General features: G+C 44.5%; 1 protein-coding gene across 1 annotated transcript in view; it reads right to left on the reverse strand.

Moving 5' to 3' along the window:
* Positions 1–25,062, reverse strand: part of HEG1 (heart development protein with EGF like domains 1) — a 90,294-nt gene extending 65,232 nt beyond the window's left edge. Inside the window, exon 1 of the mRNA XM_074967227.1 lies at positions 24,753–25,062. Coding sequence (XP_074823328.1) covers positions 24,753–25,062 — 310 coding nt within the window. The remainder of the gene's footprint in view (positions 1–24,752) is intronic.
* Positions 25,063–26,662: the final 1,600 nt, after the last annotated feature.

The raw sequence follows: 26,662 nt of genomic DNA on the forward strand, positions 1-26,662 counted from the left end.
ACTCTGAATACAGCCAGGGAGCAGCTCCACTGAGTAAGAAGGTGCCATTTTCAGAGCAGAATCGCACTTTCAATTTTGCCCACAAAGTATGTGCAGCTGCATGAGCGAAGGAGGAAGAAAGCATGCCAATGCAGGCTCAGTTACCTGGTTTTGAGGGCACAGTTTACTCAGTTACGTTTGAAAATCTGGCCCACATTTTGCAATAAGGACACCCAAGACAGAATGAAAGAATCAAACATGACAAAAATCTGCAATGACGGCTGAGTCCCTAGCAAGGAATATATGATCTGGGCTCATTACACAGCCGTCAAGTCAATCAGAGATGTGAGACAATTACAATCAGATTGTTGTTGACTCCCTTGCAGAAACTGGTCTTCAAACATGACCCTCCGCTTGTGCGGAATGACCCAGACCCAAACATCTTGCAAAATAAAATAAACACAGGACCATCTGGTCTCTTCAGATCCATTGAAGATTTAGACTATAAGCAGTCCCATAGATCAGGTACAGTTTTGTCACTTAAGATTTTGTCACATGCTAAGCTGTTCCCTTTGATTTAAAAAATAAACTCCTTCTACGCTGCCACAGCTGTCAAGACAAAAATTTTAGTGGTCACGTGAAATTGTCGCACCACCTGCAGCATCAGTGTCTTTGTTTCCAGTTGGAACTATAGGACTAGCAATGATGCTTACCAGACATATCTAATCTTAAGTGCTACTTTTTCTTTGTAAGCACAAAAAGTATGCTACTTATTCACAGCGCAGTTATAACCGGTCCAGTATAAACAGATCGAGTTCCAGCAGATTTTTCAGCCCTGGTGTCTGCTGTTTTCAGCCTTGCTCTGTAACCAGCTTATGAAAGTCTTCAAACACATGCAGACACGTGAAAAGTATTTCTATATAACATAGCTGGACTTTATTCCTTCCCCTGCGCCAGTGAGGCCCTACTTTGTGTCAGCATCACAGTCCCGGTCTCTCCCTGCTTACAGACCCAAAGTTCTCTTCATCCTTGAGGCTCATATCACATGTAAACTGTGCCACTGTGGAACTGGTTGTTAAGCTAAAAGCTAATCACAATGTTTTCATAAAATCATAGGGTTGGAAGAGACCTCAGGAGGTCATCTAGTCCAATCCCCTGCTCAGAGCAGGACCAACACCAACTATATCAATGGACATCATTCAAGCCGATTGTCACAAAGCACATGGTTACTAATGGTGGGCACAGTTGTGACCTAAAGGCCTTGAACGGGGAGTAGAGAGAGTAGGATTTCCACCTCCTGTTGCATCAGGCCTACCATACTGCACTCTGGACAGCATGGCAGACGCTCCCTGTGGTGGGCTGGAGGCGGGCAAGGATGAAAATTTTGCCTGTGCATCATCTCTAACTTCAGCACAGTTTAACTTCTCTGCTTCTTTACTATTATTCACACCCAGTATTGACAGAGGTGGACTAATCTTTTTTATTCAGACTCTCTATCATGGCAGGTAATTTGCTTGGCTTTGCCTTTGCCATACCTCATGAGCTGGGGTGGGCAGAGCAGACCCACATAGCATGTGCAATTGGCACAACTTTTACAAGCCAGCTGGCCAAGCCTGAGAGAGACACAGGGAGGGGCAAGTGACTTGCCTAAGGTCACCCAGCAGATCCATGGCAGAACCAAAACTAGAACGCAGGTCTCCGAAGTCCCAGCCCTGCACCTGCTCCCCTGTGGCAGGCTGCTTCCCACAAGTAAGCTGCTTGGCTCACCAGTGAAATGCAGTCCCCTCTGGTGCGGAACACTACAGAACAGTTTTAGGACAGGAAATGAAGGAGGCAATATCCAATCTGAACTACAGGGGGAATTTAGGTAGGCCAAATGTAACTATCCATACTGGAATTTGGCCAGGATGTTGAGGGTCCACACCTCTACCCTTGCATGGGATCTTCCATCAGCTCCTTGGTTTTATATCTGAACTGAAAGACAGCACCTCATCCCCTAAGACATTAGTACAATACTGAGTCAGACAGACACTTAATCACCAACAGCAGTCCCTTGAGCACCCAAGGATTATTCCTGGAGGTCACCCAGCCAAGTACTACACAGGCTTATCCTTGTTTAGTTTATAGAGGCTGACAAGTGAACAGCCCAGCCCTGCTCCCAGGGACGTCAACAGCAAATCCCAAACTGATTTCAAAAGGAGCAGGCCCTAAAACAGGGGTCCCTTCACTGAAATGCAGGCAGCTTGGGGTGGAACACCGCTGCTGTTAAATTGCGACATGACATATATTTTAGAAGAATATTAATAATAGAAGAAGAATATTGTATACCTTTGAAATTGCAGGGGGGTTAAAAGGCAAGAATGGGATCACCTGAGCTGAAATTTGACCACAGTGCCAGGGCTAACACCTGTACAAACCATGCAACATGAATTGATCTATCCATTTATGTCATGTTCACTGAACTGAGAAGTATTCTCCATTCTTCTCTAGAAGGGATTTCCTAATTTAACCTCTAGAAGTGAAGAAATGATCCCCTCTAACCAGGGAGCAAAATTAAACTGGAGTTAATAATTTATCAGCAAAAATTGATAAAAGATAATATCCTAGTCACCCAATTCTAGGAAACAACCACCCTTAACTCAGTTTCCATCATGTACAGCAGTTACTTCCCCCCACATGCCTGATTGTTAATCTTCCCTTCACAGCTCATTTGAGAAGAGAAGGTAACATTTAGCAGTGGAAGGACAGGCTCATTGTACGGTGCAGCTGTGTTAAGTTATTGTATGAGAAGAATAAGGTGATGTTTTGCGCCTTTCTGGGACGAAGCATACTTAAGTAGATCTCTCATGAGAAAGAGAAGCTGTAATTGTAAAGCTCCCATCTGTTCAACTACATAATCTCAGCATCAGACTGAGAGACAGAGAAAAAAAAATCTAAACACAGAAAGCTCCTTGCCAGCTGCAGGAAAACTTTAGGACTCAGATTAGGCCAGGAAGGATCAATAAAGACCAGAGCAAGCCATCGACTTGCTGAATCTGTCCAGTCTCACTAGGTGGCACATACTTCTGCTTGTGTCTTTATCAGCCACCAGGAAAATGGCTCTGTGTCATGTTTTGAAACACTGCTGCGGATGTAATGATTATGGGTGGAGGCCATTTGGGAGCCAAGCGAGTTTGTATGAACAAAAGCTACAGCCCTAAATCTGGACTGTCCAGGGCTCTGTGGGATTTTCAGTTTCCTTCCTTGTCCTTACCCTGAAACAGCACTGAGAAAAAATCTGAAGCATAAAAAAAACCCCCTTTTCATGCTTTAAACTGGTCAGTTCAGTATAAACATGTTGATATCATTCCTTCAAAAGGGGCCTTTGTGTGGTGCACTAGCCACCAGAAGAGTTTAAAGGGGGGGTTGCAACATACATTTCACCTCTTCATTATTTCTACTGATATTTATAAATGGGCAAGGGACTGAAGAACATAATCTCTAGGAAATATCCTGCTAACACTAGCCAGAATCAATAGGCAAGTCCCGCAGTCTCTCTCAACCATGAATGGCAGTAACAATGCCACAATGGAGGGCAGCATCAAAAAACATCATCTCCAGACTCCCTCTTCCTGAGAACATCCCTGGTATCCCATCCAATCTCAAGCAACTGCATGAGAAAACAGCTGGGGCTTGCACTGGGTCTTGGAGGCCAGCAAACCCAGGTTCTAGCAGGCCACCATTTTTCCATCCGTGCACAGCTATTTTTTAAAATTCAGCATCTTCAGGGAAACACATTAAGTATCACTCAGTGTCCAGTATCCCCAACATGGTTTTGTTTCTGTTCAGCATTTGAACTAAGCCTCTCTACACATTCTATCCCCCAGAGAGCTACTGTGTGTCTCCAGCGAGTTACGGGACAAGGAACAGATGCACTGACAACAGACTTTACGTTCTCCCATTGCACCCATTTCACCCACCCACCCCTCTCTGCCTTCACAAGCAGAGGAGACAACAAAACAGCAAATCCAGACTGTTGCCCAGCGCTGGCTCCACAGCACACTCCCCCTCTGTCTTCGCTCACAGAAGTCTCCCTTGGAAGGGGTAGGAGGGTACAACCGCTCTTTATGCTGTAGATCCCTCAACTTAACCTTGCAGGGCACCCCTGTGCGAGCTCACGCTAGCTGGCTCAGCATAAACACTGTGATCCCCACTATGACCAGCAGCACCACTGCATATGGACGTCACTGGCACATGCTGGAGCTTGGAAGTGTTATAGAGACGCATGTCCTCTTCATGGATGGCCCAGACCTCCGAAGAATCTTGGGGGTGCATGGGGTTTGGAGGCTGAAACTTTCCCTGGCCTCAAGGGTAGTGAAACTTTTCCCACTTCTAAAAAGACCAACCAGGTGGAACCTCAAGCAGTTCCCAGTCTCTTAAGTGGGAAATTTGGCCCATATCTTGCATAGGTTCCTCCAAAGAAGATAATTATAACTGTCCAAGACTAATACTAGGACAACCAGCCCAGCAATGCCCACCTACAGCACCTACCACAATGGACTCCTGGGCCATGACTGGAGCTCCTAGGCGCTACCACAATACCAATACATAACAACAATAATAAGCACTTACCCTAGCTCTAGAATAACAAATGTACTGAGAACACCTTCCATTTTTCCCTCCCACGGATATCAGGAAATTGAAAACACACTAGTCAGATAGGCAGTGGAGCCGCACAGCATGAGGCACCTATGCCAGTCACTCAAGCACTGCTCTCATTGCCTCTGCTCAGAAAAACAGAACACGCCAAACAAAAACCCCAAGGGAATCTTTTCTCTGTAGCAATTGCCATCCAGCAATCAAGCTTTACATGGGGGAAAAAAAGGCTATAGGAGTCTGTGATTGAATCACTGAGGCTCACAGCTTGTCCCTTTTGGTGAGTCCTTAAAATATAAGGGTAGGATATAAGATGGCAGGAGAGGTGAGGAGAAACTTGAAAAAGAGGGGGAGAAAGGGGCGGGAGGGGGTTTGTCCGTTATATTTGCCTGTGATAGATTGAAAAAAAGCCTAAAGGAGTTTTGTTTTCTGGTTTTTCACCTTAGAAATCTCAGGAATGCCAAGTCTGGCCTTCCCTACTGTTGTTGTTGGAGAACTTCTTGGAGGAATCAGAGATGTTTATTGGGGACTTTTCTCGGCCCTTCACTGAAGGCACAGGGGTGCCAATTCCTTACTGAAATGGAGCTTCTCTCTCAATGGTTTAGTTAAATAACTGTTAATAAAAAGAAACAGAAAAAAATCTTCTAAATACTATGAATAATAACAACAACAAAAATTCCCTTCCCTTCTCAGTTAATCAGGTTTCACTTTCTGCTATGTGATCCTAATAATTCCCCAGCCACCCACAGCATGTAAAAGACCTCAATTTCTAATGGTAAATACTAGCAAGATTTCAATTTATTTTCAAAAATCTTTCAGGCCTTTCTTTTATAATGAAGCACAACAAAGAAGTCGACCACCCAATTCCTCCCCCTCACACACATTTTTTAAAGTTCCCTTGACATTTTCATTAGCTGGAAGGCAGCATCAATGCTTCAGGCCCTAAGCAGCTGAGGAAAGAGAAAAGCCCTTTAGAGATCTATTTTGCTGTCATTTTAATTTTTGCTCCCTTCTGAGGGCAGTGCTGCTGGAGTCTGTCAGACGGCTGGGAGAGGAAGTTGACTGGCAAGACTCCACCAAAGTGGAGCTGCTAGGTCATTGGAACAATAAAAAAGCAAGAAAAAACATCCTGGCTGCAAAAGAGAGAGAGAGAAAAAAAAAAGAGTAAAGCCCATAGCAGATCCCTGGGTGTGTACAGTACAGGTTGAATGGAGTGAACTAAGCCCTAAAACATCAGGACAATGTCACTGCTGACTTTTAGAAGCATACAAGTTAATTTATAGCACAGACTTTTCTGCAGTGCTCCAGTAAGTGTAAGGAAAGAGAAAAAAAAAAACCCCAGTGGGTCTGGAAAGTTTCTAATCATTAGAAAACTTACACGGGGCTTGATGGAACAATATTTCCGAGGCAGCTAGCCTGCTGCTTGTACATAAAGATTAATTACTCTTTGAATGTTAAACAGAGTATCACACAGCTTGTTGCTCCATTAGACAGCTTGCAGCAGCCGTTTGCACTTATTTAAATGGAAAGGCACAGTAAAACTCTCCTTCAATAGGAACAGATTTCAGTAACAACACCAGAACCGACCTCAGGAGGCATTGAGTGATCTACAACTCACAGATTCAGGCTCTTAAATAGGAAAAGGTGTGCGGAGCTCAAGTTTCAAACTGAAACTCTGGGACAGGATGCATCCGATGAAGTGAGCTGTAGCTCACGAAAGCTTATGCTCAAATAAATTGGTTAGCCTCGAAGGTGCCACAAGTACTCCTTGTCTTTTTGCGAATACAGACTAACATGGCTGCTACTCTGAAATCTAGGAGAGTGAACCCTAAGGCCAGAAGGGAGCATTAGACCATCACATCTGACCTCCCGTATATCACAGGTCACTGAACTTCACCCAGGTTCCCCTGCTTTGAGCCCAATAACTTGTGTTTGACTAAAGCATACCTTGAATGAGAACCCCAAAACTTTGCTGCTTGAGGCCTGGTCCACATACAGATTTTGTACCAGTATAACTATTTCAGTTAGGAGTGTGATTTTTTTACCATATGGGGGAATAAACTATAGCTGGTTAAGCACTTTTTTACTGGGCTAACAGCATCTCCAGCTTTTACTATACCAGTAGAGTTGAAGTGGCATAACTTTTTGTGTAGACAAGACTTGTGTTAAAAATATTCAGCCATATTTAGTCTGCAAAAACAACCCAAGCCCTTCAAATAATTAATACTTGACATTTCTGGAAGACCTTCCATCCCAGGATCTCACAGTGCTTTACAAACATGAATGATTTACCACATACTTCCCTCCCATCCCATCCTACCCACCCGGTAGGAAAGCACTGTTTTCCCCATTTTTACAAAAAAGAAGGTACAAAGAGGTCAAGTGACTTGACCAAAGCCACAGGGGAAGTAAGTGCCAGAGCCAGGATTAGAACTCAGGAACATGGTCTGCACAAGGTCACCCAGGAAGTCACTGGCAGAACTAAGAGCACAACTTCAAGCCCCTGACGTCCAACCACAAAACCATCTTTTCTTTTCTTAACTCGACGTTGTACTCCTTGAGCAGATAAAACACCCATGGGAGTTTTATTTATGTTAGGGGTACAGGATCGGGCCCTGTGAGCCTCTCATCCCATCACTCCTTCCTCAAAAATGTTATTCCACTTCAAGACCTGCCCTCCAACAGTTCTTTGCTCTTTAAACCCATTCCTACTCAGCACCTTATTCTGGCCCACTCCCAAGCTGATTCGTCTTCGAAACCTGAAAAAGGGCAGCCCAGCACTTGCAAACGCTCCCTTTGGAGTGAATTTTTAAACACGTATTTACCGTTGTCTCATTGCTTTTTAATCCCATTGTGTAACAGGGATCACATTAACATGACGCACGTCTGCAGTAAAAAGCTTCTTTGGTGATCAGACACTGCTGATTTGCGTTGGCTGTTAATCAGCCTCATAAAAGTGTTTATCACTTCGCATGCAGCAACACAGAAAGCATAATCCCACTGATTGAGCTGTTTGCTGGGAGCTAATAATGCATCTCCAGCAAAAGACACCTCAACTGATTCCTCCCTGCATCTCTCCACATTGCTTCCAGACAGTAGCTGAGTTCCCATTGCAGATCTCAGCGCTCTTTGGGAAGCAGGACTGCAGCAATGCCACTAGTCTGAGTTCTGTCCAGTCACATCCTTCCAATACATGGTCTGGGAACAGTGTAGTGCTTTGGTTTGAACTGTACTTGATCTGAACACCCTATCATTTGCTTCCCCCTAATGAGCCATCCTGCCATCTGGTGCATGAAAAGCCTAAATGCTAGAACGGCTTTTCCATTGCTAATCAAAGCACAACAAAGCCTTGTTTCAATTGAACGCAAAGATTCAGGATAGGGGAGGTGGATTACAGCATACTAAAGATCCTGTGGGTTCTAACATCTGCAGCATTCATCCCCACAAAAGCCACAATTCAGTTTGGCTGGAGGACAGGAATGAGTTTACTGCAAATGAGACTATTGGACTCAAGCAGATCTGTGCTCTGCCAGGTCTCCTTCTACAACAAAGCTGTTCAGTGACTTCTTCCATGCATCACCACTGTGCCTGGAATCTCCTTGCTGACCCCATGTGCCATGGAATCTCACTCCCCTCCTTCAAATGCCTCCCACTTGCAGACCATGGCCACGGCAAAGCACTTAAGCATGTGCTCAACTTTAAGCATGTGAATAACCCCAATGGAATTACTCTTGTTCTTAAGTGCTTTGCCGGATCAAGGCTTTAGTCAGGATCTTCCAGTACCAACCTTTACCCAGGTCTTCATTATGAACAGTGTCTACAAACTTCCAAGGTATCTTTTTTAAATCCAAAGTCAAACAAAAATTATTTTACCTCATTACATCTTTCAGTGTTGCAACCCTTGTTCTCCTAGTGTTTACCATCAAACCCTTGTTGTGTAAAGTCTCATTTAGAATGTAAGTTCCTCAGAAGAGGAATTTCATTTTCAGGTTCCAACACATAAATACAGCTTTGTCTTTTCTTAGAGTCACTACAAAGGGATATAGTCCCCATGTCTAGAATCAGATGACTTTGCTCATATGGCTGTTCTCTGTTAGATCTGCAAAGTGATACACACAGCAGCCAAGAAAAACAAATCTTACTACATATTATGACACACACCACATACTCTTATGCATATTTATTAACTGTAAAGAAAATTAATAGTTATTAAGGCCAGAAGGGACCATTATGACCATCTAATGTGACTTCCTGTGTAATACAGGCCAAAGAACCTCACCCAATAATTGCTGGGTCAAGCCCATGACTTCTGTTTGAGTTATCACAGATCTTTTAGAAAGACACCCAGCCTTGATTTAAATACTTCAAGCGAGGGAGAATCCACCACCTCCCTGGGTAAGTTTTTCCAATGGTTAATACTCTCACAGTTAAAAATGTGCACTTTACTTTTAGTCAATTTTTCTAGCTTCATCTTCTATCATTAGCTCTTATGCATTTTTCTGCCAGATTAAAGAGCAATATACCATCAGAAGCCTATTCCCCAGGGTGGTTACTTGTAGACTGTGATCAAATCATCTCTTTAATTTCTCTTAGATAAGCTACACTGATTGAACTTCTTACATCTCTGACTTTAAGGCAGGTTTTCCTGAACTTGAATCATTCTTCTCTCTCTTTTCTAAACCATTTCCAAATTTTCAACTTTTTAGAATGTTCAAAATCCCATCTTGGCTCTGCAAAAAACGTACTATGTCCCATGAGAACAGTCAGTATGATTCTGATTCTACATAGCATCCACATTGTTTGTAGGGTGTGTAATAGAAATTAAACTAGCAGATTCAAAACTCTGCTTCCGCTTGAACTGGTTTCATCACTTCCTGTTCTATGCACAGAAGTAGGAATTCAGGTCAGAGTGAGAAAGTGTCTGTCAGGTTGGAGGCCGCAACAGTACAATTTTTGTCCATAACAACACAAACATGCCACTATTGGACAGAAATTCCTGGCTTGGCTTGGGGGAACTGGCTTAGAGTTGCAGCAATGCTAAAATAGGGAGCTGAATTGTGTAATGGATGCTTGCATACTGCCTGTCCCACACTATACCCAGCTCATTCTCTTATTTTCATGAATCTGCAGCCCTGTGCTGCCTTATGGATGAGAGGTAAAACTCAGGTCAATGGTCATTGTGGTCAAAGTTACTGTAACACTTTTCAAAAGAGGAAGGGTTTCAAAGCCAGGGTTCAGGCCAGATTCCAACTGGGATAACCACATTCTGCTTCTGAAAATCTACTCACTCTTTGAGTTGGGCTTAGTATAGAGCTGAGCAAATGTTGAACTTTAAAAAGGAAAAACCCAGGCATTTGGCAGGAATGATAACATAATATAAATAATAGAAAGTGACATCAAACACTTGCTTAGGAAAATAATATACTGTAAATTCTCATCACAATAACTGAAGTTTTTCAACGAGAGGTTGTGTAACCCCACAAGGGAATCAACGCCTTCCTCTCCCTGGCTGCAAAGCCCACTTTTCATCCCAGCTGTCCTGCCTTTGTCTCTCTCTCGCTTGCAAAGCTCCTTTGCGTCAACGCCACAGTGACCACACTCTTTCCAGCAGGTCCACCCGTAAGTGACAGCTCCTCACCTGGAGGGCCACACCAGTTCCACAGGTGCCTAAACTTATTCCCTTTGTCGGTGTCCCATTGGTCAGCCTCACGGGTCATATGGTCTATGTCCCTCATGGCTGGCTCCTTGCACACGGCCCTTCGAAGTCCACCCACCTCTCCCTAGCAAATCTCCTTTTTACCCCAGCGCTGCCTCTTTCACCTCCTTCTTCTCTAATCGCCTTCTAACTGCCTCCATCAGGCAGATCCTGAGCCCCGCCCCAGCTCAAGCTGCCCTCTCATTAGTGGTATCTCTCCCCAGGACAGCATCCTGGGTGCTGCATCACAGCTGTCAGCCCTAACATTACCCCTCTTGGTGAAAACTGCAGCGGGTGATAGTGCCAGAGCTACTACACCTGTTCAACCGAGACGAAATGCTTTGTTCAGGCTGCATGCTGGGTTTTAACATTTTTTGAAACAATACAAAAATAAAATAAAAATAAATAAAATAATGTTTTTGGCCGAGAAAAGAAAATTTTGCCCTGCTCTGACTTAGTACTCAACCATCACTCACTGTCCTGAAGTGCGGTGCGCTGTTTTAACATATTTTGCCATATTTCAGCCCAGCGGCGGCTACATTTCAGTGGTGAGCTATGATATTCAGCCCTCTAGGATTCTTGCTCACTGGCCAGCCATGGGGCTACTGGAAACCAATCGCCCTCAGAGTGGGACTGACAGCAACTAGCTAAGCCTTACCCCACAAGCCCTGCCTAGGAAACAAACTATTCATGACTGGTATGCTATTATAGCACCAGCGATGCCTCACTGACCCTCCCACAGCTGAGCTATCCAACTTCCCAGCAACAGAAGATGGGATTTGGGAGGAGATCGGAGAAAAATGCAAATGAGTAGATAAGCCGCTTAAGGAGAAATTAATCCCTAGGACAGATAAGGCCCCCATCCCCCTGCTCCTGGAAAAGGATGATGATCTAAACTGCACTTCCTAGATGAAGCTATAACCATCTGCCGCAGGAAGTAGTGATGGCAGTGCTGAGGGGGACACTGGAGGGTGTATCCCTTCCAAAGGTTGAGTTAGTTCCTCTCTCCTCCTACCAGGCATGGGAAGAAACACTGACTAATAATCGCTTGATGTAATGAGCAGCTTTCAATGTGCAGCTAATGCTAGGCCATCTGTGTGATTACCATGTACACAAATACATACACAGATAATTACACACAGCTCCTTTGTGAGCATTAGGGATGGGGACAGGGGATAGGTATTTGTGTCTACAGTTTTCACTGGCTTTTTTAAATGCCTCAGGGAGGCTCAAAACTGTGTGCCTTCTCCAGGCTCTCTGATCATTTCTCCCTAGGGACTAATTCTGCAGCGAAGAGGATACCCAGAAGAGATTCTCCCTTATGAACTATGGTTCCCAGCATTTCCCTTAGAGTTCAGCTTCACATCTGCATCATGCCGCCAATGCAGACAAGCCTAGGACAATGGAGAATGGCAGGACAGCGCTGTAAACCTCATTAGTGTCAGTCAAGGTGGACACAGAGAGAGGGTCAGATAAGAAAGATGGAGAGATCTTTGGCAGGGTTTACACCCACTTTGCATAGGTCTGAATGGCTGCATCAGGAACAATGGAGAATCAGGCCCAGTATCTGCTTGAAATCTGTTCAAGCCACAGCCCTGGACATCCACCCACAGTGCACAGACAAGCCCCAGCTCAAAGTGATTGCTCTGGTATTCTCTCGGAATCAAGTGACAAACAAATTCAGGCTTTAATCCAGCATGTGACCTGACTTCATCCATTGCGGTTTCTTGTGGAGATATGAACACTGGCCGCATTACTAATCCTCGGGGCTGAATTCCAAAGATCTTTTATATTAAAAAATAGGACATTCTGGCAGACTGTATTTTATGAAATGTATCTAAATACAAGTCAACAGGCATGCAATTATAGCCATTCCAGTTCTTTCATTCCAGTACAGAATTTTCCTCCTTTATATTGATCCCTTCATGTGTCCACATTTGCTTTTTCTGTGTCCCCCACATAGAATCATAGAATCATAGAATATCAGGGTTGGAAGGGACCCCAGAAGGTCATCTAGTCCAACCCCCTGCTCGAAGCAGGACCAATTCCCAGTTAAATCATCCCAGCCAGGGCTTTGTCAAGCCTGACCTTAAAAACCTCTAAGGAAGGAGATTCTACCACCTCCCTAGGTAACGCATTCCAGTGTTTCACCACCCTCTTAGTGAAAAAGTTTTTCCTAATATCCAATCTAAACCTCCCCCATTGCAACTTGAGACCATTACTCCTCGTTCTGTCATCTGCTACCATTGAGAACAGTCTAGAGCCATCCTCTTTGGAACCCCCTTTCAGGTAGTTGAAAGCAGCTATCAAATCCCCCCTCATTCTTCTCTTCTGCAGACTAAACAATCCCAGCTCCCTCAGCCTCTCCTCATAAGTCATGTGCTCTAGACCCCTAATCATTTTTGTTGCCCTTCGCTGGACTCTCTCCAATTTATCCACATCCTTCTTGTAGTGTGGGGCCCAAAACTGGACACAGTACTCCAGATGAGGCCTCACCAGTGTCGAATAGAGGGGAACGATCACATCCCTCGATCTGCTGGCTATGCCCCTACTTATACATCCCAAAATGCCATTGGCCTTCTTGGCAACAAGGGCACACTGTTGACTCATATCCAGCTTCTCGTCCACTGTCACCCCTAGGTCCTTTTCCGCAGAACTGCTGCCTAGCCATTCGGTCCCTAGTCTGTAGCGGTGCATTGGATTCTTCCATCCTAAGTGCAGGACCCTGCACTTATCCTTATTGAACCTCATCAGATTTCTTTTGGCCCAATCCTCCAATTTGTCTAGGTCCTTCTGTATCCTATCCCTCCCCTCCAGCGTATCTACCACTCCTCCCAGTTTAGTATCATCTGCAAATTTGCTGAGAGTGCAATCCACACCATCCTCCAGATCATTTATGAAGATATTGAACAAAACCGGCCCCAGGACCAACCCCTGGGGCACTCCACTTGACACCGGCTGCCAACTAGACATGGAGCCATTTATCACTACCCGTTGAGCCCGACAATCTAGCCAGCTTTCTACCCACCTTATAGTGCATTCATCCAGCCCATACTTCTTTAACTTGCTGACAAGAATACTGTGGGAGACCGTGTCAAAAGCTTTGCTAAAGTCAAGAAACAGACATATGACTGTCTTCATGATTATTCTGAGCTCTGATCATGTTACCACTCTAGGAAACTGATTTTCAAAGAGCCTTTATTTCCTGGGTCGTCTGCCAGTCTAATACTACACCACCGGCCTGCATTTGATAAACGAGCCGATAATATCCTAAAGAGAATTGAAATTTAGTGCTTAGCCCTGTAACCGAATCCGAATCAAATGATGAATGTTCAGATGCCTGAAGCTATTCAGGGGCATTTTTATAAGGTCTTTTAAAACTTGTGCCAAGGGTAAGAAGCCTTTTGAAGAGGTCTTTGTGAATTACAGCTGCTGAAACGCTTCTCTTTGTCCTTCTAGACACGGGTGCAATTATGCCCAGCTCCAAAATACAAGATAAGTGATAAATTACAAGAGCCGCATTATGCCTCACGATCAAGGTCATCCATTCGAATTCATGAGCAAAGCACGTAACGTGCAGTTTGATGGTTTGCTGATGTGCCTTTCATGCACGTGCGTTTACAACTTAGCCGTTGGAAATGACTTTAATATGACAATGCTGTTTGCCTCATTTAAGCATAATTTCATGTGGTTTTGGCAGCCATCTTACCTTGACCTGTGAGCTTATCAGATCTCACAATCTAAGCAGGGTCCGACCTGGTCAATGTTTTTGGAGATCTCCAAAAAATCATTCAGATACACCAGAAAGTCGTGTTAGTAGGTGCTGCCCTTCCCTCCAAGGCAGTACCGATGCCCAATATGGGGGCTAGGGTAGCATGGGCCTGTGCTACTACAGAAGGTATCTTTTGCATAGCACTGAGATCCTGGGGCAGATCTGACCTTGTGTGAATTGTCATAGCTCAACTGAAGACAATGGAGCTCTAACATTGTCCACCAGCTGACAATCCAGCCCTGAGTCTTTAAAAGATTTTCCACAACAGTAAGTCTGTGAACGCCAGTAACCTTACAAACGTGCTGTGGCTAACGGTATTCTGTAGAGCTGAATCCCTCTTCTGATTTCAGCTGGAGAAATGCCTTTAACTTTCTCCTCAAACAACTCTTCTGGCACGTGGCAAATACAGAATGGCTGCCACTCTCCACCCCAGAAGTGGCTGCACATCAGTGGCCGGGTAAGTGAAGACTCAGGTTGTTTGGGATCCCTTACGTTGAAAGGCATCCCATAAATCTGAGCTGATATGATTTAGCCCATCTTGAATGAGACAGAATTGCTGATAGAGAGAGTCCCACATGCTCACCCAACACTGATGACTATAAGGAATGCAGGGTATCTATGTAACAAATGTTGTTATGTTTTATGAAACGTTCATGGTTACAGACAACAGGAAAGATGGTACTTGGAACAATTCATACATTATACAATAAAGTAGCTTGGATCACTAATGATGTAAGCAAGGTTATGGAAACAAAGTTGTTAAAACTACTGAGAAAATTAAAACAAACCAAAATATGTAATGAAAGAAACAAGACAGGGAACATCTTTGTTACCATCTATAAAAGGGAAACAGGCACTAATAAATCAGCTGATGTAGAGGCCTAGGTGTATGACTCTTCACTATAATGCCAAAGGCCCTGGCTTCAAAGCCCTCGTGACAGAAGTGAAAATTATCTATAGCCCATGTTGTGCAAGAGGTCAAACAAATGATTGTTTTAATGGCTCCCTCTGCCTTTAAAATCTCTGAAGTCATAGTTCAGTGCAAAAAGGAGAAACGTAAAACAACCTAATTGTCAATGATAATAATGACAGGGAAATTTGACCTTATATCCTAGGAATCTGCATTAAAAACCAAACAACGCACCTGCCCTAAAAGAGTTTTTACTTTACTTAGGGATAGACCATTACACGGTTTTTCTCTTTGCTCCCCAATATTTTGTGATCTCCTTGGCAGTTCAGAAGATTAGGTTTAACAGCAATGTTACAGAAATGCAGGCAACAGCTATGTTCACAGCTTGGAGAAACTGAAGTTTGCAAAGCTTCCTTTCCTCGAGGGAGCTGCATTTTTCTAAGATTATATTATTACTTGGGCTGGCCACTCAGCAACTCAGCATCATTTCCCTTTTGGGTGGGAAAGTTGTCTCCTCATCCTCTGACTCGAATTATGATTTCAGCCTGAAAGGATAAATGTAAACTCTCTGCATAATCAAAATACAATAAGAAAGCAGTGTCTCGTGAAGCAGAAGCAGGATGTTATGGTATGTATGGCCTGTGATGCCTTAAAATATAGACATACATCTGTACACACACCTATTACGTCTACACAAAGAGAGGGAAACCTGGCTGGCTATTATAGAACAATTTCCCATAAATATGCACTTGAACTGTCAATACGTTCACTTAGACTGGGTTTGTGCCCCTCTTACATCTGCTCCCCATGAGCATTCTTGGCAACGAGTTTACTAACGTTCATGGAAATAGCGCATTTCAAGTGACAATTGCAAAATGGCCATGAAGAGAGCATTTTGAACATGTAATAATAATAATAATACCTAGCTCCCACATAGCATTCTTCCTCAGTAGATTTCAAAGCACCTAACCAAGGAGGTTAGTAATTGTGAGTATTCCCACAAGAAATTGGAGTCTATCTCGTCAATCAGCCAATCAGGAAAGAGAAAACACACCATAGGACCTACATGTCAAATTAAATATAAATAACAGAGCCCCCATTCGGGATATCAAATGCTTACAACAACAAGCTGCTTGCAAACAATTTGCAGGCTAAGAATTACTCTCATCTGGTGACTAGTTCTGAATAAAGACGTCGGTTTGCAGAATCCTCAGGTAAACCAGAATCCTCTGGTTAAATTGCCTTTAAGGCTTCTTTGCTCCGCCAGAGAGTACAACGCAGCCTTAGCAGGTGCCAGGAATCGGTCCCGTGCCTTTTCACAGAAACTCAATGTGGGCTATGGGGTGAGTGGATTAATAAGATTTGAATTAACAAGGTGCTACGGTAGGTAGGGGTGGGTGTGGGGGGGTGAGTGGGGGAGTTACGGTAGGTAGGGGGGATGGGTGTGTGTGTATGCAGGTAGAAAGATACCTTACTTCAAATGGGAGGGGGGGAAGACCTTGTGAGCATCCAAAATGCCACCTTAACACACACACCCTCCCAAGAAAACACGGGAATTATTTTGGGGAAATTCTATAGCCTGTCTTATATGGGAGGTCAGACTAGGAGGCCACAATGGGCCCTTCTGGCCTGGGAATCTATGAATCTACATAACATCATTACCCTCACTCTAAGAAAACAAAACAGAAATCCCTGAGCGTTTTAGAACTTTCTGCTGCCCACTCAGATTAAAATACAGCAAGCCTGGGCTTTTCAAAAGGACTTAGCACTGTGCGTTGGGAGCAGAGTTAGGTCAGCGCTGTGCCTTTTTGAAAATCCCGGAGTGAGTGCTCATTTGGCAAGTTCCACTTTTATGTCAAAGTTGTGAAAAGGAAAAGTGGAGAAAGCTGAAATGCTCTGGGGCAGACAGGATGGAGGCTGCTTTGCCATCCAACACTCTGGCTTACACACCCCCACAAGCTGTTTTATTTAGCCTCAGTTTTGAAATCTATATACTTAACTTGGCGAGAATGCTTGCAATTCTGGCAGTCTGGCCTTTAAGCAGGGCTCTTGCTGGGATTTCAGAGAAGTTGGGGAACAGGAAAATTTGCAAGTTCTTAGAAGGAAAATAATAGAAAGCCCAGGAATAGCTTTTCCAGGGTACAGGCACATTATTGCTGCACAGGTGGGATTTTTGTTTGTTTGCCTTTTTAAGAGAGCAGTCTGGGGTTTTTTAATGGTGCTTTTATTATATTTCACTCATGTTTTTACTACATTGTGAAAGTGCCCCCCCCCAAGTGTGAGCGTTTAATAAATAAAATTATTATTGTCAAGTGAAGTACTGTTAAAGCCTCAGTTCTTCAGCCTTTACATACTCATATGATCAATGGTCCTGAACACAACTTTCAGGTCTCTCATGCCATTACGACTTCAAGTTTTATTCACAGACTTTAAGGCCAAAAGGGACTTTTACAATCTGACTTCCTGCGTCACACAGGCTGAAGAGCCTACCGCTTACCAGTAGAATCTGCCAACTAACTTTAGCCTTCCAAGGAAACAGCTAACGCTCACACACAATTGACTGGACATTTTGTTTATACTTTCAAATACATGGTGACTCACAATGGGTCAGAACTAGGGGCCACCAATAGAGCTGGGCAGGAAATGGTTTTTGAGATTTCCGAAATTTTCCCATTCCGCTTTGGGACGACACCAAGACCTTTCAAAGTTTTTTTGAAAAAACTGAAGAGAGAGAGACCCACCCCAGGACAACCAATACCCTGGTGGTTAGCGCACTCATCTGGGATGTGGGTCTCCAGAGACGTGAACCTGGGGCTATTGGCTATTCTAGGTAGAGTCTCTCTCTATTGTTTTAAGCAGAAATCCATCCAGGCCTTGGGAAACCCTTTCCCGATGAATGTTTCACTAAACTTGTATAGTCTCAACAAAAAAACAACAAAAAAACCCACAGTTTAGAAGATTCGGCATTTTCTGAGGAAAAACCGGTTCATCAAAAAATTCTTGACCTGCTCTATCTACCATTGTTTTCCAGTGATGTAAAGAAATCTCTTTCCAAGAATGACTTGAAATATCACAGTTCTGAAGAAGCAGTCTGAAAATGTACGACTTCTGCCCATCAGAACCACAACCTCTGAACAATTCCTTTTCAAGTTGTATGCTGAAACCACTTAAAACAAAAGTCATTTCACGCAGAACGATTTTCTGCTGCACCTCAGGAAAAACAAGTCCATTTCTACCAGCGAGTTTCAAGATGAAACTTGCACTTGCTTCATTTATGGTAGGCACAAAAGCTCTGGAGCAAAGACTCCTATGATCACACACCCAAAGGGAACTCTATGGGAGATTAGGCCTGAATTCGACACAGACTGTGGCATCCCACATAAAGTGAACTCCCATCTTCTCACAGTACAATTTAATTTTACAAGATGCCACTCAAGTAACTGTCCCACAGTATACATCAGGGACAACAGTGGAAGTGTTACAACAAGAAAATCTGAGGACAAGAAAGTTAAGGCCCTGACTCTGCTTAAGGCTATAGGATTCATGAAACTTGGGTTTTAGGGCCAGTTTAGCCACAGAATTCCACAAATGACTTAATCACTCTGTGCCTCACTGCCTCGCTGGTTAAACAGGGGTGGTGTTATCAAGATCCATTAATTTTGTGAGATGTCCAGTTGTTACAACAAGGAGTGCAATAGACAAGGAAGGTAGAGGATGGTACCAGCAAGTGCCAGGGTACAAACTGCCTGAGATCTTAAGCAGCATTGGAGAGCTGGGGTTTAAGTTCTAGATTTAAACGATGGATCCCAGAGGATGGGGGAAAGAAACAAACTGTTCCAGACACTGAGGATGATGGGCAAAAATACCATAGTCATCCTTATCTGATCAGTACTGTTAACTCTTTTGATACTTACGTAAATCACATTCACAGAGGAACTCATCCAGGGCATGTTACAATGGCAGGAGTATGTCACTTGGACATTTCTCCTAATCCAGCATCAATTAATGCACTGTGAGAATAAACCTTTCCTATTGTTTTTCCAGCCACAAGAAAAATTGCAGCTCATTACATTAACCTGTTTTAAACTAAAGCAGTGGTTACTGAGTGGCTGGGATGATCTTAGGAAGCATGCTGGACTGCTGGGCTTGTGTGAGGCCTGTGATGGCTCTAATAGTTTGCAATGCAAGACTGAAACCATCAGAAATAGCTTCTGTAATCGCACTTATAATCAAGTATCTCATCTCACATTCATGATCTGCTTATTGCAATAACCCAGCATATGACAGATTCATTCCATATTAATATAGATGTCATAGTCACTGTGAGTTTGGATTACAAACGATTGCATTTCATCATTCATTAATCTGCCATTAAAATAAATGGTTACTGCTTATGGTGCCTGATTCAAAACCCACTTAAGTCAATGGAAAGACACCCATTAACTTCAGTGGACTTTCCATCAGACCCTTAATGCCTGTAAGGATCTGGGAACTGAGTAGCTCTCTCTCCCCTTCTCTTTTGTTCCCCTGAAGGAGCAAAGCTAAATCCATATAACTTCAGGGACTACAAATCTGCAGCACAAAAAATAAATTAATTTACATTTTGCATAAGGATGAGTAGGGAAGGGGGCAAGACAACAAAGTATGTTAGTGCACAGGTCTTCCAGGTACAGTTCAAAGACATGGTGCTTGATGCACCATTGCTCTGCACCTGAAGCAGTCATTTACACCAGTGCAAAGTGGGTGCGATCAGAAGGGCAGTGTTTTATGTCCACTTTGCACTGATGTAAATGATTAGATAAGGTGCAGGCAACAGAGAATCGGGCTCACGGACTGGAGGGAATCATATGATCAATACTAACTATTGAGTAGGAGGGAGATTTGAAGCCAGCTTGAGGACACAAGCCCCCTCCCAAACCCATCTTCCTCCTCCCCAACCCTCCTAAACTCACCGCCTCTACCAGAATGCTTCGGAGATGGGAGCGGAGGAGAGTCAATATTACACAGTTACTTCTAATGCTCATAATGTGCATTACTAAAGAAATGCAAGGCAGCAACTGGCATGGAAAAGATGACGGAGGAAGGAAGGAAGGAAAGACAGCACAGACATGGAAAGGAGGAATCTACTTATTTAGGCATTTGCATGGCTCCCATCATCACCATGCTATCCGAGTGCCTCACATACCATGGCCACATAAGAGGGACAGCAGAGAAGAAAGGGAAAAAGACAGAAGGGGAAAAATTTGCTTGACTAAGGACCCTTGTCTAGATAGGAAACTTGTAGAGGCCCAGTGCTAGCCTTTATCATCATCGTTTGTATTATGGTAGCACCTAGAGGCCACAGCCCAGATCAAAGACCTATTGTACAAATACAAAGAGCAAGTGGCAGTCCCTGCCCTAAAGATTTTACAAATCAAAGTAGACACAACAGACACATATGAAAAGGGAAGTATTATTATCCCCATTTTACAGGTGAGGAAGTGGAACAGAGAAATAAAATGACTTGCCAGTGGACATAAAGAAGTCTGTGGCACAGTTAGGAATTGAACCCCAATCTCCCAAGTCCCAGTTCAATGCCCTACTCACAGGCTGGCCACTTCCTTTCAGGCACACCCCCTCATGCTATGATATTAAGATAAAACAACTGCCAATAGAAAATGCATAGCAGAGAGATTAGGTGGTCCCATAATTCCAGCTATTGCTCAAACCATTTGTCCTGTTTCTCAGCACGACTACTTTTTCTGAATACATCTGTGCCCGGATTCAGTTTCTATTTTACACAACAAGCAAAAAGGATTTGGCCTAGTCCTAATGTATTCACATCACAAAATGATTGCACGGTTTGGGCACAAACAGCCTACTGAAGGGAATGGAGGTGAAGTTGAAAGTCAAGACTGAGGTGCCCTGGCAGAGGTGTGGAGAGCAGCTTAGATAGGGCCTGCCTCTGTTATGCCTAGTTTGAACCATCTCTGTCAGCTGCTCACTTTCACAGGCATTAATTTGTAAGATTCAGTTTCACTGCAGAGCTCCTCTCTGCTGATACCATCTACTTATCTAACTCTGCTGAGAAAGAACCTTTTTCATTCTGACTTCAAAGAGAGTCAGACCACAAGCTGCCAAGATGCAATCTTCGTTTCCATGTAGCGACAGAGTGATGAGTTTACAAGAAATGCTTGTGGAAGGGTAGGCAGGATAAACAAAAGCTAACTTTTCAAGTGTCTGTAGCTCAAACCCCAAATGATTCAGTAGACCACATCAGCCTACAGCTATAATACAGAATCATTATCTTGACTGACAGGCACAGAACCTTACCTAACATCTAATTGTCAGGACATAATGTAATTTATTATGTAGTTTACCATGGTTTCCAAAAGCCACCATGCTCACAGCCTTCCTAATTCCTCCTAGGTTAAGATGGACATAATTCGTGGTCTACTACAGCGTGGTAAATTCTGTGGAGAACGGCTCTCAGTGAAATGCCTGAGCAGTCACTCACAATAAGCCAAATTTATTTTAGAGCTCTTGGGCAGATTGTTTTAGTTTTTCAAACTTTAATGATTGAAATGCATTCCTCTCTCAACTCAGGAGTCGTCAGAGTCATGAAAAGATGCTGGACTGCTATCTGAGCTTAAATTATATATTTTTCTACCTATCTAGGAATTTACATGACCCTCATCATTTAAATCTGAGCACATGATGATCATTAATGGATTTTATCTCTGTCCGGTGGGGAAGTATTGTCCCTATTTTACAGATAGGGAATTGATGCACAGAATAGGTTAAATGACTATCCAAAGGAAACAGAGACCTCTGTGGCTGAAAATGCAATAGAACTGAGGCCTCTTAAATGGAGGCCAGTGCCCTATCTGCTGGGCTAGTCTTCCTCCCTTGTTATGTAAGCATTATTGAACATAGTTCTTTATAGAGCTTTATTTGATCCACCCAGTTATAAACTTTCTCTTATATGTGTACATTTGATAAAAGGCACCTTCTGGATATGTTAAGAAAATCAAAATAGTTTTTCAAAGTAGTTTTAACCATATGTTCTGAAATTGTAGCTCTATAAATAAAGTACATCTCTAAATAGCACACTAAATAGTTCTCTCCACAGCAGAAATTACTGGGTGAAATTCTATGGCCAGTGTGACCACGAGGTCAGTAATCATAGTGGTGGTCCCTTCTGGCTTTAAAACCACGGAAGTTATATTTATCACATGCTAGATTTCTTTACACTGTACATAGAAATCCAGTGCCATCTTTTCAAACTTATTAATCATCCTTAGAGTTACGTGTTCAAGTTGGAAAACAGGGAAGTCATGCTGTTTAAAATTATATCCACTTTCCCTATAAAGAATTTGCCCTGTGCGCCAGCCTGTGTAATGACTACCTAAGATATTTATAAAGCGCCAATCTAGGCACTGACCATGGTCAGTGGATACCTGTGTATAGTGTATACCTGACAGATGACTAATAAGAAGAGGATTTTACAATCTATTGTGACTAGCTTCCCATTCTTCACAGCAGAAGCGCAGCAAAGAAAGAAAGAAATTATTACAGTTCTGAAAAATCCCCTACATCTGGATCTGATAGGCCAGTAATCAATGTGAAGCAGGATATGGGGAAATCTGAATGAAGAAAACATCTGGGTGGTATACAGAAGAATTCTCACTGCACCTGCTGATTTCCTGCCCTGGAAGCATCGCGTAACACCTGGTAAAATATGCACCTTTGGAATGCAGCAACAAATAAATAAATAAAATAACAAATAAATTGGTTAGTCTCTAAGGTGCCACAAGAACTCCTTTTCTTTTTGCGAATACAGACTAACACGGCTGCTACTCTGAAAACAACGGCCATTCTAAGAGTCGGCTATTGAACTAAGGACCATCCTGGAGCTTATCCACTTCCTACTGAAGTTCTGCTAGCCTTGTCATTTTCATTTCCACGTTGTTTTTAAAAAGTAGGAGGTAGAATCTTTTAAAGTTAATTCAGTCAGTATAGTGGAAATTTACAATCTGAAATATGTAAATGAAGGAATCTGAATGAATTTTATTGTATTCTTTGCACAAGCCTTCATCTGCTCAAACCCTCCTTTTCTACACTAGTATACAACTGTGCAATGTTCAAGCGATTTCAAGGGACCCAATAATTTATAATTACCAAAGCAAGTGAATCTGTGCTTATAATATTTCTTTACAGTTCAGTTTGATATTTTGTCACAGGCTTCTGTAGTCTGTACTTAAAAGTATAGGGGCATCATACTCTGTTTAACTTAATCATCTTTTAAACCCAGTGGTATTTCTTTTCATATTCTATTCTCCCCCAACAATGTAGCTTTTAAACTTTTGAAACTCTAAACTACATCTGAGATTTTACAGAACAGCCAGGAATGTAAATTTTAATTCCATATGTATTAACTAACAGGAGACCATTTATTTTCTTTTTTACAACATCACTTGTTTTGCATTTTAATAAAACGTTGCCACAAAAAGCAGCCTGAGGAGGATTGCAAATTAAATGTAAAACCTGACGAGGAGAAATAGTCCAAACTTTTCTCTCTCTCCTTTTGTATCATAGGTGATCGGCTACTAAGGTCACCAGAATGACACAAATGCTTACGCTGATCAGGGCCTTAACCTTTGCTGTGGTACAATTCCAGTATGTTGAAAGGGATTCAGCCAACCGTACCTTTATCATGTATATGTTATCTCACAGACTTTGCAATCGGAGGCTAAACTCCTTAGCTTTCCAAGGGCACGATTCAAAGAGAGTCTTTCCATCAACTTCAAGGGGCTTTGGGTCAGACCTAAACCCAGCTGAAGGGTGACCGCTGTTCTGCAGCGCTGCCCACACACACCCCCTTGCTGGAGTTCCTACATGAACTTTCCTTTCCTTTGCAGCCCTTTGTGTTGGAGATTTCCCCATTACCCAGAAACAGCTTCCCCATGCCTGTGCACCCAAATCCGCCAGGAAGTAGACTCGGGACAAGCCCCCAGCCTGCTCGCAGCGTTCCCACCGCAGCCCGGAGCCCCCAGGCAGGCTCACCCCAGCAAGTGACAATGACATAATTCCAACCAACTACCCCAGCAGCTGGTTCGCCACTTCTTAGCACAACTCCTCTGCGGCTCTCTCTCTCTCCACCCTCTGGGATAACACAAACCAGAGCCCATTCCCCCTGGATACGCTCCCACGCCGCACCCCAGCGAGCGCTGCAAAGTGGCCGAGGAGGTGCATTGGCCCCCCCACATACACACATGCGACCTACTTGCCAACTTTTGAAAGCTGCAAATAGGGATTTTCGGGGTGGGAGTGGGGGATAAAATAGGGACATGCTTATTTTAAAAACCCAAACCAACTCCTCCTCCCTGGAAGTGTAGCGGCGTGGAGGGGATTTTTGCAGAGGGTGGGGAGTTGCAATGATTTTGCTCCAAAAATAGCCACACACTTGGCCCGGGTCTCTCTGCAGCTGGCTTCGGTGCTGCCCAGCCCTGCCTGTCCTTGCTGGGACGCGGGATGATCTGATCAGCCCCCCACAACCAACACACACGCTCGCTCCCGCGGGCAGCGAGCAAGGACCGGGAAAGGGGGAGCCCCCTCCAGGCAGGGCAGCGCCTTTGCTGAAGCCAGAAGGGTGCCAGGGCTCAGGGGCACAGAGGGGCGAGCTGGGTGGGTGCCTGGGCGGGAGAGCGCCCCCCACGCCCTCCCCAGAGCAGCAGCAGCAGCCCCTGTGCCTTGCTCCCTCCCGTCCCTGCCTCACTCACCCGGGCTGCTCGTGTGTCCTCCCGCGGCCGGCTCCGAGGTGCTGCCGGACACTGGCGGCGCCCAGGGCACGGAGCTCTCCCTCTCCCAGGGAGGCAGCCGGGAAGCAGCCGCCGCCGCCGCCGCCGCAGCAGCCGAGACGCCCCGGCTGGAAGAACCCTGCGGCCCCGCGGCCGGCGTGGTGGCTCCGCTGAGCTGGGTCCGAGCAGGGGGGTCGCTGGAGGAGGCGAAGGGGCCCGATCCCGCAGCGGGCTCCCGCAGCAGCAGCAGGAGGCTAAGTTGGCGCAGCAGCAAAGTGCACGTTGCTCGCATGGTGCAGCTGGGGGGGGGGGGGGCTTCACATGCCCGGCGCAGGTCACACCGGCTAGTAACACTGATGCTGATGATTATTAATGAACCCGGGGTAGAGTGGGGGGCGGGGGGAGGGGAAGGAAGCAGGAAGATCAAGCCCCTGCCTTAAAAGTTCCTCGGGTCCGTGGGGAGGCTGAATGGGGGGATTTCATGGTCGAGCCCCCGAGGGTAACACCAGTAAGTGACTAACAGCCTCATGCTAATTACATGGAGCCTGAAAGTAAAAGGACAGGCACAGGCTCCTCCTAGAGGTTGACATCACCAGCCAAAGCCGCTTCCCCGGCTCCGCTGGTGCCCTGGCCAGCCCTCCTCCGCAGCCCCATCCCGGGGAGAAGGGGCCGGGGGCTTTGCAGACCGGGGAGGGAGGGGGCAGGGGCACCTCAGCTTCGCCCGAAGCCCTGAGAAATGAAAAGTGCTGCAGAAAGGCCAAGTGTGAGGCTTCTCCTCCCGCCGCCAAACCAGGCTGTGGACGGCACAGGAGAGGGGCAGCGATGGGGTTTTGTGAAAGCATCTGACAGCAAATAATTCTCTGCCATTATTATTTACTTGTCAAGAGAATTGCAAGAGGCCCGGTAACAATACGTTACACGCCCACCCTCACCCCCCTCCTCAGTTGTTCCTGCCTCTGGGCTCCCAGCTTCTCCAGCTCTGTCTGAGATTGCAAACTTGCCAGAGGAGGGTCTCTTGCTCAGATACATTTGTTAGTCTCTAAGGTGCCACAAGTCCTCCTTTTCTTTTTGAGCACATTGGCAGCACTTAAACAAGAATACGGCCCTGGTCTATGCAGGGGTGATTTTATCCCTACACCCTGCTTGCACATAAATATAAATGAATATATAACTGAAACGTTTGTGTGTGAGTTACCCTGGAGTAAAGGGTGTGGACCATTGTGTCACAGCAGTAGTCCATCAAGTCTGGTATCGTGTCTCTTGTCCCTTGGCAATGACCAGTACTGCTTCAGAAGCAGATGACTATCTGCCCAGTTGCACAATGGTAAACAAGAAGGAACAGTTTTCCTCCTGACCCCCATGGTGTTCATCTGAGTCCATGAAGCATGAGATTTGGTTGCCGTTTTAGGACCCAACGTTTAATTCCCATTGAAGCTGCTCAGGAAGTGCCTTTTGCAAGATCAGGCCCTTAGCATACATAACTGCACATTCGTCCATTGGCTGTAAAGTTATCCAGCCCTGGTTTAAATTCCAGGAGAGCATTTGACTTCGCAGCCGCCTGCAGTAGTGAATTCCACAGGCTGGCTGCATGCTGTGTGAAGGATTTCCTTTTATTTTTTTTTAATTACCTACCATTAACTTCATTGAGTGACCCCTTGTTCTTGTAACGTGAGAGCCAATATAAAGGATCAGCAGATTCGTGTTTACTATACTATTTGTAACCCTAAATAGCTCACTTACATCCACTTTAAGTTTTCTCTTTCCAAGTCTAAATAAATATAGCCTGGGTAGTTTCTCCTCATCTGTAAATCCTGACAGACCTCTCACCTTCTTCTCTGCCTTTCTCTGGAGCTTTCTAGTCTCAAATTTAACTTTCTCAAAATGCAGCACCC

The sequence above is a fragment of the Natator depressus genome, chromosome 11, assembly GCF_965152275.1.
Source record: "Natator depressus isolate rNatDep1 chromosome 11, rNatDep2.hap1, whole genome shotgun sequence".
Taxonomy (NCBI): Eukaryota; Metazoa; Chordata; order Testudines; family Cheloniidae; genus Natator; species Natator depressus.